The 13,965-nt window shown below is 40.3% G+C and overlaps 1 protein-coding gene across 4 annotated transcripts in view; it reads right to left on the bottom strand.

The window, feature by feature from the left end:
- LOC126297705 (protein unc-79 homolog) overlaps positions 1–13,965 on the bottom strand; it is an 810,295-nt gene that overhangs the window by 575,802 nt on the left and 220,528 nt on the right. For all 4 annotated transcript variants that reach the window (XM_049988834.1, XM_049988837.1, XM_049988836.1 and 1 more), the window contains exon 15: positions 2,367–2,594. In XM_049988834.1, the coding sequence (XP_049844791.1) occupies positions 2,367–2,594 (228 nt within the window). The remainder of the gene's footprint in view (positions 1–2,366; positions 2,595–13,965) is intronic.

Genomic DNA, 13,965 nt, shown 5'->3' with positions numbered 1-13,965 from the left:
CTGTAGATGCAGATGTAGATTTCTAGCAGTGGTTGTGCCTTGGTACTCTAATGTTTCATGAAGTGCCTGTATTAGGAGCACATTTTGTGTAAACTTGTGAAACTATGGATACACTGAGGAGTTGGAAAACCTATTAAGGTTTTTATTTCTATATATTGTTATGGACTACAGCTCCATTAACTAGGTGCCCTAAGACATTTCTTTATTGGGTGATAAAGAGTACAATGTCTGGTGCAAATGAAGGCCTGTTGCTTAAATACACTCCTGGAAATTCAAATAAGAACACCGTGAATTCATTGTCCCAGGAAGGGGAAACTTTATTGACACATTCCTGGGGTCAGATACATCACAAGATCACACTGACAGAACCACAGGCACATAGACACAGGCAACAGAGCATGCACAATGTCGGCACTAGTACAGTGTATATCCACCTTTCGCAGCAATGCAGGCTGCTATTCTCCCATGGAGACGATCGTAGAGATGCTGGATGTAGTCCTGTGGAACGGCTTGCCATGCAATTTCCACCTGGCGCCTCAGTTGGACCAGCGTTCGTGCAGGACGTACAGACCGCGTGAGACGACGCTTCATCCAGTCCCAAACATGCTCAGTGGGGGACAGATTCGGAGATCTTGCTGGCCAGGGTAGTTGACTTACACCTTCTAGAGGACGTTGGGTGGCACGGGATACATGCGGACGTGCATTGTCCTGTTGGAACAGCAAGTTCCCTTGCTGGTCTAGGAATGGTAGAACGAAGGGTTCGATGACGGTTTGGATGTACCGTGCACTATTCAGTGTCCCCTCGACGATCACCAGAGGTGTACGGCCAGTGTTGGAGATCGCTCCCCACACCATGATGCCGGGTGTTGGCCCTGTGTGCCTCGGTCGTATGCAGTACTGATTGTGGCGCTGACCTGCACGGCGCCAAACACGCATACGACCATCATTGGCACCAAGGCAGAAGCGACTCTCATCGCTGAAGACGACACGTCTCCATTCGTCCCTCCATTCACGCCTGTCGCGACACCACTGGAGGCGGGCTGCACGATGTTGGGGCGTGAGCGGAAGACGGCCTAACGGTGTGCGGGACCGTAGCCCAACTTCATGGAGACGGTTGCGAATGGTCCTCGCCGATACCCCAGGAGCAACAGTGTCCCTAATTTGCTGGGAAGTGGCGGTGCGGTCCCCTACGGCACTGCGTAGGATCCTACGGTCTTGGTGTGCATCCGTGCGTCGCTGCGGTCCGGTCCCAGGTCGACGGGCACGTGCACCTTCCGCCGACCACTGGCGACAACATCGATGTACTGTGGAGACCTCACGCCCCACGTGTTGAGCAATTCGGCGGTACGTCCACCCGGCCTCCCGCATGCCCACTATACGCCCTCGCTCACAGTCCGTCAACTGCACATACGGTTCACGTCCACGCTGTCGCGGCATGCTACCAGTGTTAAAGACTGCGATGGAGCTCCGTATGCCACGGCAAACTGGCTGACACTGACGGCGGCGGTGCACAAATGCTGCGCAGCTAGCGCCATTCGACGGCCAACACCGTGGTTCCTGGTGTGTCCGCTGTGCCGTGCGTGTGATCATTGCTTGTAGAGCCCTCTCGCAGTGTCCGGAGCAAGTATGGTGGGTCTGACACACCGGTGTCAATGTGTTCTTTTTTCCATTTCCAGGAGTGTACATTTCATCATAGTTATGTACTACTTTCGATGCTCCTTATATGTCTTTGAAAACATTACATGTCTTTCAGAAAGCAAAGACACATAATGGACATGAAAAATTCAAACAGGTGGTCCATCACACATTATAAGAAAATTGGAGTGTTGCACAGATTATGTGCCATACAGTTTAACTGATAAAGGTCATCAAGTATTATGAAGACAGAGTTTTCCCAGCAAGCTTTATAATCCTTGCTTTTCCAGTAGTCTATCTGTATATACATAGTGGAGAAATCACAGCTAAACCAATGGTGGCTGTATCTTCTGCTCCAAACTGGACAAAGCTTAGGCTGTAGCACTATTTATTTTCAACATATACTAAGAATACTCTCCTCCTCCAATGAAGAATACCAGGAGTTTGACAACACAACTGACAATATAGTACCATTTCTTACAAAGTTCTAACAAATGTTCATTAATAACTATTACCCTGGAAACTGTCCATTCCATTGAAACAGTTTCCTTTAGTTGTATGATGTATTAAATACATGCCATGATATTATTACAAGTTAAATGACTTGCCATTGTTAAATACTGATTACAGCTTAAAATACCATTTCATTCCAGTATCACACTTATCAGGTACAGTGCAGATATATTAAAGGTACAGATTTATGTAGTCTGCAGTAATTTAACAAAACTCACATCTGGTAGATGGGCAGGCTGTTGTGGTGCAAACAGCTTGACTAATTCCAATGCCAGTTGGTACCACATTACACATGATTCACAGAAGACACACTGATCATTATCATCAATACGACATGTGTGACCTGCACGCCATGAAACAGCAACCATTGCTTTCAGCAGTTGGCACACATCTTGTGACAGAACACCAGTCACTCCTGTATGCCGCTCTATCTTCTGTAGCTCCAGCTGTTAACATGCTCCTATTAATATTTACCTTTACATATTATTGAGGATTGTGTCATTAGTTAGTTATTGGATTCATATAACGAAACATGTATATCTCTCTCTTGGTAAAAAACTTTGAATTTCACTGTTAAAACATATTTAAGATAAACAACTCATAGAGTTGTAATCTATCTTTCATCAACTATTAGAAATATCTGTGAGCATACAAGTAGTGCACACTAAATATTTCTGAAACTGGGAGATTTTTTAAAAAAAATTAACATCAAGCTCCACAAATTATAAATTTTTACAAACAAGTTCAAAAAGTGGTCAAAAATTAACCTGAAAATAAATTTTTTAAAAGCCACTTTTTATTTAGACAAATTTTTATCACAAAATGTATGCTGATTAAACTACATCATTAAATGGTGAAAGATGTCATTCTCTGGAACTTGAAAACCAGCATAAGAACAACCAAACATTTAAAAAAATGACAAATAAAATTAGGTTTTGTTATGTTTTCTAAAATGGCTATTTGTGTGTTTACCACTTTCCATGATCACAACTATCATTCCATAGAAATGTAGATTTATCTGTCTTGTATTGATAAAATGCTAAGACGCAAGCTTCTACAGGCAGATACTGTAAACAATAGTTAATATCACAGAATATGGGGCTCTGGTTGAAAATAAAACTGGATGCAAAGCTTTTGACTAGGCATATTACACAAATGCAAATATCCATTAATAGAAATAGGTAAACATCATTGATATTTTAAAGCAATACTAAATTTAATCATTCAAGTGATAGAAAGCTGCTATATAAGTAACGGCTAATTAAAAGTTCATTTTTAGTGCACCTACTGCGGTACAGGTGACAACATGTGTATATTTGCTGCAATTAAGTGTCAAATAGTAATAACAAATATTGTTATAAAAGAGAACAAAGCCAAGTACTGAAGTAACAATAATCAGTATTTTATAAACAGTAATTGTGAATTTTGCATAATTTTAAGGGATATAAAATAATTAACTGTGTTGCCTTATTTTACTTTGAAGTTTCTGTTCTCTTTACACATCTGTAGCAAATGAAACTTCACGTAATCTTATCAACTACTCACATTTCTTACAAGGCAGAATACCAAAAGTCCGAGAATTCACATTTTCCAGTAGCATATCTGGCATCCCATAAATTGGTATGCTAGTCTGTTAGAGCCTGAAGAGTTTTGTTAGACATGTGAAGAGAGCTAAGGCTCATTAGAGTTATGCTCATAGTAGTCTGACATGCATGCTTCAGAATCTCACTGCGTAACATCAATACAATCAGAGCCTACAATCAGAATCTACAAGTTTCCAGTTAATAACATCATAAAACAGTGATTTGGTCATTGTGTCACCCTTAACACTGGGCAGTTCACAAAGCATATAGCAATTACAAATGACTATTTAATGTATAGTGTTACATTTGGTAGTTCACCTGTGTAGTTGAGTGATCTACTGCCATGTTGAGGACCCACATTCAATCCCTGGTGCTGCCAAAGATTTTTCTTTCATGGGAGGACTGGAATGGAGTGCACTCAGCCTAATGAAGCCAGTTGAGGAGCTATTTGAATTATTAGTAGCAATTCCATAGTCTGGAAAGCTGACAACAGCTGGGAGAACAGTTTTTTGACCCAAAGCCACTCTATGCTGCACAAAAATTGAGCTGTATGGCAAAATATGACATAATAGCTTGTTGGTGTCCCATTCTATTTTGGGCAAAACTGAGGAATTACTCAATATACATTTGGTCCACAGGGTGGAAAACTTTGAATATTCACACTGTTTGCATTGAGGGTATGTGAGCAGGCTTCCCATATTTGGTTCCTGTAAAATGACATATAAGGTCTGTTCAATATTTCTGCTATTACCTTTTACTTACTGTGCATGATATCCTTCAAAATACTCTCCCCCACAACTGTTACACCACTTCCAATGCCATTTCCACTTCCAGAATCAGTCTTGGTATGCCTCTTGCTGGATCACGTAAAGTGTTGTCTGTGAATTTTCTTTTATCTCCTCTATCACTGCAGGCTTCACACTTTCAATGGGGGTTTCAGCTTTGAAAATAAAAAAAGAGTCCACAGAGTCTAGGTTCAGAGTGTATGGAGGATGAGGCACCACAGTGATTTGTTTTTGTGCAATAGTCATGCACTAACAGGGATGAATGTGCACATGCATCATCATGATGCAAGAGCCATGAGTTTTCTTGCCACATTTCAGGCCATTTCCTTCTCACACTTTCTCAAAGGTGTTGCAACATGAACCGATAGTACCATTGGTTAACAATTTCTCCTGTGGCATGAATTCATGAAGAACTAATCCTTCAACATCAAAGAAAACTATAGGCAAGGGTTTGACATTTGACCTGACCTCATGACCTTTTTCTGGTTTTGAGAGAACCTTTCCTGACCCATTGTCAAGAGTGAACCTTGGTCTCAACACCATAACCAGAGACCAACATCTCATCACCAGTTATAATTCTCTTAAGGAACATCTCATTCTCATTTGCACAATCCAAAACCTCTTCACAGATTGCAAGGTGATGGTATTTTTGGTCTTGACTCATGAGCTGTGGGATGAACTTGGTGGCAGCATGATGCAGTCCAAGATGCTGTGTCAGGATTTCATGACATGATACAACTTAACTGTTACATTCTTCTGCAAGCTCAGTCTGTCTTCAATTAGCATGCAAAATTTCATTGACATTCATTACATGAATATTGTTGGTAGACATTGAAGGGCAACCTGAATAAGTGTCATCTTTAACTTCCATCTGGCCATTTTTAAACTGTATGAACCATTTGTAACACTGAGTATGGCTTATCACTCATCACTGTAGGCTTTCTGAATCATTTGGTGTATCTCTGTAAAGGTTTTCTTGAGTTTCACACAAAATTTAATGCAGACACGATGCTCCTCTAACTCTGCCGTCTCGAAATTCGCAAACTGTGTGACACGACGTTGTACTCAATATAGCACTCAACTATAACTAATAGACAAACGATAATGAAACTTCCAGCAGTTACACATTAAACACAGGTGTGTGCAGGGATGCCAACTACATTACCCTCCAACATACCACTGGCGTGAAATTATGAATGTTCCGGAATTTTTTGAACAGACCTTTTATTATGACTGTTACCTTAGGGGTAGCAACAACTGTGTGGTATGCACACATGGATTGGACAAGGGGATCTAGACAGTTAGAATCCCTCAATCAAGAGCTCTTTCCCCAAATTTTGCTGTGTGGATTTGTATTTTGGGAGTTAACAGTCAGGCAATCAGCATCTGAGGCATAAACTGTGTGTTAATGTTGTTGGCATTTGCTTTCGGGCACTTTACTTTGTGATTAACAAAGAAAACGATGTATAGACATAGAGTAAAATGAAATCTATAATGTACATTAATCACATAATGGACATGATAAACCAGCCTCTATGCAACACCTAAAATCTCTTACTTAATGTTTTAGTGAAGGAAAGTGGTGATCCACAAAAGTTGAAAATATGTGCTCTGCTCAGCCTGACATCATCTAACTCTGAGAGAGAGATCCTTATTTATATCAAGGACCATTATTCTGTCAGTGTATGATATGCAATGGGTTAAAATATATTTCACTGAACTGAGTACATTAAAAGCACTACAGTCAATACTGTCACTGTGTGATAGCAATGGAAATGTTACTGATGATGGTGTCACTAAAGCGGAGTTACTAAATACAGTTTTCCATAATTTCTTCACAAAAGAAGACAAAGTAAATATTCCAGAATTCGAAACCAGAACAGCTGTTAGTCTGATTGACAGAAAAGTAGATATCTTAGGTGTTGCGAAACAACTCAAATCACTTAAGAAAGGAAAGTCTTCTGGTCCAGATGGTATACCAATCAGGTTCCTTTCAGAGTATGCAGACACAATAGTGCCTTTCTTAGCAACCATAAATAACCACTCACTTGGCAAAAGGTCTGTTCTTAAAGACTGGAAAGTAGGTCAGGTCAGTCCAATATTCAGGAAAGGAAATAGGAGTAACACATTGAATTACAGACCCATATCACTGACCTCAATTTGCAGTACGATTTTGGAGCATATACTGTACTTGAACATTATGAATCACCTTGAAGAAAATGACTTATTGATACATTACCAACACAGATTCAGAAAATATTGTTCTTTTTCAACACTGCTAGCTCTTTATTCCCATGAAGTAATGGGTGCTGTCGACAAGGGATCTCAGATTGATTCCATATTCCTAGATTTCCAGAAGGCTTTTGATACCGTTCCTCACAAGCGACTATTAATCAAATTACGTGCATATGGAGTATTGTCTCTGTTGTGTGACTGGATTCATGATTTCCTCTCAGAGAGGTCACAGTTCATAGTGATAGATGGTAAATCATTGAGTAGAACAGAAGTAATATCTGACATTATGCAAGATAGTGTCATAGGCCCTCTGCTGTTCCTGATTTACATAAATGATCTAGGTAATAATCTGAGCAGCCCCCTTAGATTGTTTGCAGATGGCACTGTAATTTACCATCTAGTAGAATCATCAGATGATCAATTCCAATTACAAAATGATCTAGAGAGAATTTCTGTATGGTGCAAAAAGTGGCAATTTGCACTAAATAAAGAAAAGTGCGAGGTCATCCACACAGGTACTAAAAGAAATCTAATAAATTTTGGGTATAAGATAAATTGCACAAATCTAAGTTCTATCAATTGAACTAAATACCAAGGAGTTACAATTATGAGCAACTCAAATTGGAAAGACCACATAGATAATATTGTGGGGAAGATGAAACAAATAGTGTGCTTTGTTGGCAGAACACTTAGAAGATGTGATATACCCACTAAAGAGACAGCCTACATTACATTTGTCCATCCTGTGCTGGAATATCGATGCATGGTATGAGATTCTTACCAGGTAGGATTGACGGAGGGCATCAAAAAAGTGCAAAGAAGGGCAGCTTGTTTAATGTTATCACGCAATATGGGTGAGAGTGTCACTAATATGATATGCAAGTTGGGTTGGCAGTCACTGAAACAAAGGCAGTTTCAGTCACCAACTTTCTATTCCAAATGTGAAAATATTTTGTTGACACCCACCTATGTAGGGAGAAATGGCCATCATAATAAAATAAGAGAAATCAGAGCTCGAACAGAAAGATTTAAGTGTTCCTTTTTCCCATGTGCCATGCAAGAGAGGAATGGTAGAGAAGTAGTATGAAAATGGTTTGATAAACCTTCTGCCAGGCACTTAAGTGTGAATTGCAGAGTAACCATGTAGATGTAGATGTCGATGTAGACATACAGGCAGATCCTCATGCTGTAGCAGAAAACCATGCATTAATGGAATGTATCCAGTACACAAGGGTATAAGATCATCATCTCTGCTTCATTGTGGGATGGAGGTAACTTCACATGTTACAGCTTATTGTAACTCTTACCTAGCTATATGTTTTGCCAGTAGCAAATCAGTTTATGGATCAACAGTGTGATAACTGTGCACAGGGGAATGGCACACAGCTTTATGATGGCCTCCTCTGAAAGTTCTTTCACTACTTTGTCAGATATTTAATATTCCTGGATGTCAATGAGGTATCAAGTAAAATTCCACTACCTTCCATTGTCTCTGTGCCTGGTAAATAGTGTCATAGATTCAATAGACAGTTTTACCTATTATGTATAAGTCTTAATTGGGCTATGCAGCACTCAGGGAAATGGAGCTGGTAAAGAACATAATGCATTGATCAGCACCTCCAGGATTATATGAATTTTTGTGTGAAAGTTAGAACACTCATTCAGAAGATGAATTCTGAAAACACAGTCAGGGACCATAATTGCATGTGTTAGATTATCCCCTGCACAAACCAACCTGTGTGCATAGCTTTAAAATTGTTGTCCTCATTTAAAAGCTGATAAAGATATATTTTTAAAATATGAGTTTCAATGTGGACTTAATATACCCCATCAATTTTAAACACATCCTGGAATTTTGCAATAACTAGAGAGGAAGCCAACTGAGTCTTTATGAATGATATTTCCAAGTCTATCATAAGCTACTCTGCTCAAATCTTGAAGTGGTTGGTGGTGTTTGAGTATCATGTATGTGAGTGCTCCAGATGCAGATGGGCAGCTGGAGTATATACAGATGACTAGCCAATGGAGCAATATTTTTAGCGATGTAGCAGAATGAGAAGCTGCTGCCAGGTGGATAATGTGATTCCCCACCCCCTTTTCAGAAAATAAGCTGGGAATGGCGCTTTTTTGGTAAGTCTTAGTACCCAAATCAGTGCCATTGTGATGAAATGCATCTAACATTTTAGGTATGCAGCCATAATTGAGAAGAGAATGTATAAAACTTCTATAAAATTGCAGCAAGTACATTCTGTCTGCCCCTTAGTTTAGTCATCCCAGCATTTTAATATTCCAAATGATCTCACTAACCTAGCTTTAAGATCTTTCAGATGTGGCTGTCAAGTAAGTCTGTCATCAAATGTAAGGCCCAGGCACCACCAAATTTTCAAAAGATTAAGGGCTGTTCCTCAGATGCCTGTCAGTCATGCTACAGTCATGGTGTGAGTTATTAAAATTAATGAACAGAGTTTTGTGTATGAAAACCTAGAAGCAGTATTCTATACCCATTTCTCCAGCATTTTGAATAGTGTCTGAAGTTGAGATATGTGGTTACAAGATTGGAGGATGTACAGAAAACAGAAAAAAGTGTTCTACAGGACATTTTGTGGTAGACAAAATGTTGTTTGAAGAAACAAGGAAAGGGGAAACATTTAAAATACTTCACAGAGGATCACCACTTACCGAAATAAAATTATATGAGAAGGCAGATACCTCTCAGTATGTAAAATATTGAATTTGTAGGAAGAATGGCAATAAAATTTGGAGATAGCCAAAAAAATCCCCACTCATGGAGTTGATGTAAGATAATATGACTTCATGTAATATCACAAAACTCTTTGAGCTAAAAAATATATTTGTTAATTACTGCTTGAAAAGAAAACTTTCATGCACTGTTGTTGCCCGCATCTCGTGGTCGTTCTCGCTTCTCGCTTCTCGCACCCGGGTTCCCGGGTTCAATTCCCGGCGGGGTCAGGGATTTTCTCTGCCTCGTGATGGCTGGGTGTTGTGTGTTGTCCTTAGGTTAGTTAGGTTTAAGTAGTTCTAAGTTGAGACTGATGACCATAGATGTTAAGTCCCATAGTGCTCAGAGCCATTTGAACCATTTGCATTGTTGTTACCTCATGAATAAGGTTTTCAAGAGTGGAATTATACCTCCTGAACCCATACTGAAAGGAACAAAAGAGATTCTTTTATTCAGAATTACACAAGATGGCTGATGATCATCAGTTGAAGAGTCTTTCCTATATAGCTGGTCAGAGCAACATTATGATAACTAGTTGGAGTTTTGTGAACCTTCCCTGTACTTAGGAGAGAGATCATGGTAGCTTCCCTCCAAGAGCTGTTATAATCTCACTTAAATGAGATCTTATTAAAAAGTTTCAGGGGGATATCTTTGAAGTGGGGATATAGTGGAGCAGCATTCAATAGTGGATTCCTAAGGGCCAACAACTGTCCTCTTTGCTTTCGAGAAGGCAGATTCTGTCACATGGAGAATGAGTGATCTCTTTGTTAGTGACCAGAGGACCTGAAATGAATTCTTCATCTCTGTGTTAGTGGATTCAAAAATCAGTCTTCCATTCTCCATGTTTGAATGTGTAACCATGTATCACATTATATGTTATAATCTACCACTGTCTGCACAATAAGACATTGTGATACCAAAACAGTATAATTTTGCTATATTTCTGCCACCTGTATCTCTACCCTTCCTTCCAGACATTTTCCTAAATGACTCCCATGTCCATGTTGCCAGAGTGGGATGATTTATTTAACTTAGAAATGTTTGTTATGATCTCCATCTACTTTCTTTAATTGTTTGCCTAGTCTTTCCTTTTTCTATCCAAAATAATGCTTGGTTTTCTCCTCATGGTCTCAACATGAATCCCAGTGGTTACACATGTGTGTGCGTAATTGTGAAGACTGTTTTCTTTTCCTGAGATCTATGGGATGAATGCTCTAGCAGTGTAGTGAATCATGTTTGTGATGTCATCAGCCCACTCCCAGATGTTATCTGGGCATTCACATATCACTAATAGGCTGTACAATGTTCAATTTGCTCTGCTCAATGCCCAGTTTGAAGGTTTCCTGTCAAGGCCTGCCATTTCTGGGAAGTGCAATGAAATTGGAAAGTGGTTGCTCAAACAAAGATTAGTACCAACTTCCCATAGAGTAGCATCTGTAAGGGCAGGTGAACAAATGGGAAGGCTGTGGGAGAGAAGGATTGTGTAGTCCAATTGAACTGTGTCTCTTGGACTGTGTTTAAGATATTTGTGTCCTGTCTGTGAAGCCCTGAGACAGTTGGGGGCATTAAAATTTCTGACAAGGATAGATGAGGAAATTCTTTTATTGAATCTCTGAGAAACTCTCTGTTAAGCTGGTTATATGATACTAGATAAAAAAGTGTACTGTAATATTAGACCATACGTGACTAGCCATGGTGACTGCTTATAATTGAGTGGTGAGCGTGATAGGGCAGGTGTGATATGTCCCATTGATGACTGTCTTTTGCTCTCACCATCAAGGTCACATTTCCTGTAGAGGGAATAGTCTCTCAGCTCAGAAGTGTCAGATTATTTAAAATAAAAGGAACCAAACATTACCTGTGAGAGATTCACTTACAATTACTTATTTATGTACAGATAAAGTGGAACATGTCACATATTATTTGATTTATTACTATTATTCCTCATCAGATGTGAGCATCTGAAAATCAAATAATGTGTGATCTATGGCAGTTTATATTTACATTAATTTTCAAAATATGTTTCCTGTGAAAAGCTGCCTAACGGTCTTTCCTGAGCTAGTCATTTTTGCCTCTTCCCATGAGCTGTGAATCAGTTCACTTGTCATTGTAGGATGGAAGCTATTTATCAATGAGGACTTCTTTCCTCTTCTTCACTGCCTTCATGCTGATGGAAGCCATTTATTAATAAGGGTTTTATTTTCCTCTTTCTCCCCTTCATGCTGTATTTTCCCAGGCCCCACAAAATTTTCTTTTATTTAAAGTTTACAAAGAGGCCACCTTTTTTTGTCAGTCGCCCTTCAGTGAATGTGACAAGAACTGACCAGTTCATGGTGGAATAGGCAAAGCCACCCTACCAGTCAAATCATGCTGCAGGATCACCTGACTTGTGAGACAGAGGGCTCTTGGAGCAGTGGTGAAAAATGCTTTCTCTTCTCTTCCAAGCTGATGTCAGAGCAGATGCTAAATGTGGTTTAATCTTCTTTACCTTTGCATTTCACTTCTCTTTCATCAAGAGTCTGAGGCTACCAGAGCTACCTTCTCTCATCACCATGGCAGTGAGTAGCGTATATTTCTTACAAGCTCACTTCACTTTCTGATCCTGACTACACCCCCAAGCAGGTGCAAAAACTGGCGTCAGAAGTGAGATGCCAAATTCACACTGTTCCTTGCTTTGAGATGCCAAATATAAATTACTATCCATGACTGTGTGCTTGAAACCATCATGCGTGGCCATCTGACTCTGTGATGTCTCACAGTGGATGAACGCTTCGTGCCATCGGCCCAAACTGCCTACTGCTGGCTACCCAGTGCTGCTGTCACTACCACCACTTCTGCCACTGCTGTTGCAGTTGCACAAGGCCATCCAAACTTGCACACCACCTCTATCACCTTTGAACAAGGTGACGTTAAGGGTACGATAACCCAGTGCCATCCTGCCTGCAGTGCCACTGCCATGTCACTGCCTGATGCTGCCACACTGTTTGTCAGTCAGATGATGTAAGCTGCGAGCTTCACTTTATAGGAGAATTCACTGCCAGTGCCCAGTGCTGCAAGAGGCATCACTGAGACCTTTTTATTATTTTATTTTTGTTTTTTAAGGTTCTAGCTCTGTATGACCAAATGGAGGACCAAATCTCTATCATCACAGAATGGGTCAGTACATGAAACTGAGATCAGAAACATAATAATACATCAAATCCACATATCATATGCAGATGACAAGCTGTAAGTATTCATTAGCATAATCAACAAGCACTCTAAGCACTCTGTTTGATGTGTGTAATTTAAAGGGATGCCCATCACCAAGTCACAGGAACAGCTAGAGATGGATTCACAGCTTCAAGCTATGATGGAGCAACTTTGGATGGAGAATGGAAATTTGCTGAGGCACCATAATGAGGCATTACTGAATGTGATACCCCTAAGCAGCACTGTGTCCAAAACTAGCTTCACTTCTCCATTTCTTGGGTTCCCTCAAATGGTTCCATCCAAGGTTGTAATTGATGTTGCAAGGGATTCTCACATAAAGGAATCAAAAATGTCCACACTTTCATACAGAATTCAACTGGTTTAGGGAAAATGTTCACATAGGTTGACGAAGTGTTGGTAGGGGTCACCAGCCTGATGTTGCAAGGAGAGGTTTATGCTTATGTAAATTCCGTGGAAGGACTGGGAAATATCAAGGCATCTGACATCCGTGCAAAGGACTGGTGGGTGGATAAGGAGATAAGCACTTTTCTCAGTAAACAATAACAACTTGCTTTAGATACAGTTGTGTGATGTTATTGTTCATTGCATTTATTTTATTCGACGGCTGATTAGGAGGCCTTACCTTCCAAACTCTCTTGGATGGTTGTTAATACACCATGTTAATTAGAAACATTATGGCACAGTAGAAATAGATGAGGACCCAATAAGCATGGAAGCTATCGTTGACTGAAACAAAATGAGTTATTGACAGGCCCACACACAAATGTAAGCAAACTCGCTAGCTTCTAGACTGACTCTTTCTTGAGCTAGAGTAAAAATCCACACAGAAAAAAAAACCACACACACACACACACACACACACACACACACACACACACATTTACGGGCATGCCTATGCCCTTCCATGATGTTGTCTGGATGCACAGTGCCAGTGCTGCATTTCGACAGGTGGACTAGATTGGGGTGGGGGTTATGTTGGGTTGGATGGGTAGAGGTAGAGAGAGACGGGAGGTGGCAAGAGTGGTTGAGGGTGAGTGAGTGGTGATGGAACATCACTTTAGGAAGGTTGGAAAGGATCTTACACACTCCTAATCTTCCCACAACCCCCAAGAATCACCTATAAAGCAATGTGCACCCCTTCTTCACCCAGTATCACCCCAGACTTCAACATTGAACCATATCATTTGTCAGGGCTTTGATTATCTATCAACATGACCTGAAATGATGTACATCCTACCCAAGGTCCCTCCCATGCCTCCTA

This window comes from Schistocerca gregaria, chromosome X (genome assembly GCF_023897955.1).
Source record: "Schistocerca gregaria isolate iqSchGreg1 chromosome X, iqSchGreg1.2, whole genome shotgun sequence".
NCBI lineage: Eukaryota > Metazoa > Arthropoda > Insecta > Orthoptera > Acrididae > Schistocerca > Schistocerca gregaria.
The sequence above is the reverse complement of the archived record's forward strand: the minus strand, read 5'-3'. Positions and strand labels throughout refer to the sequence as shown.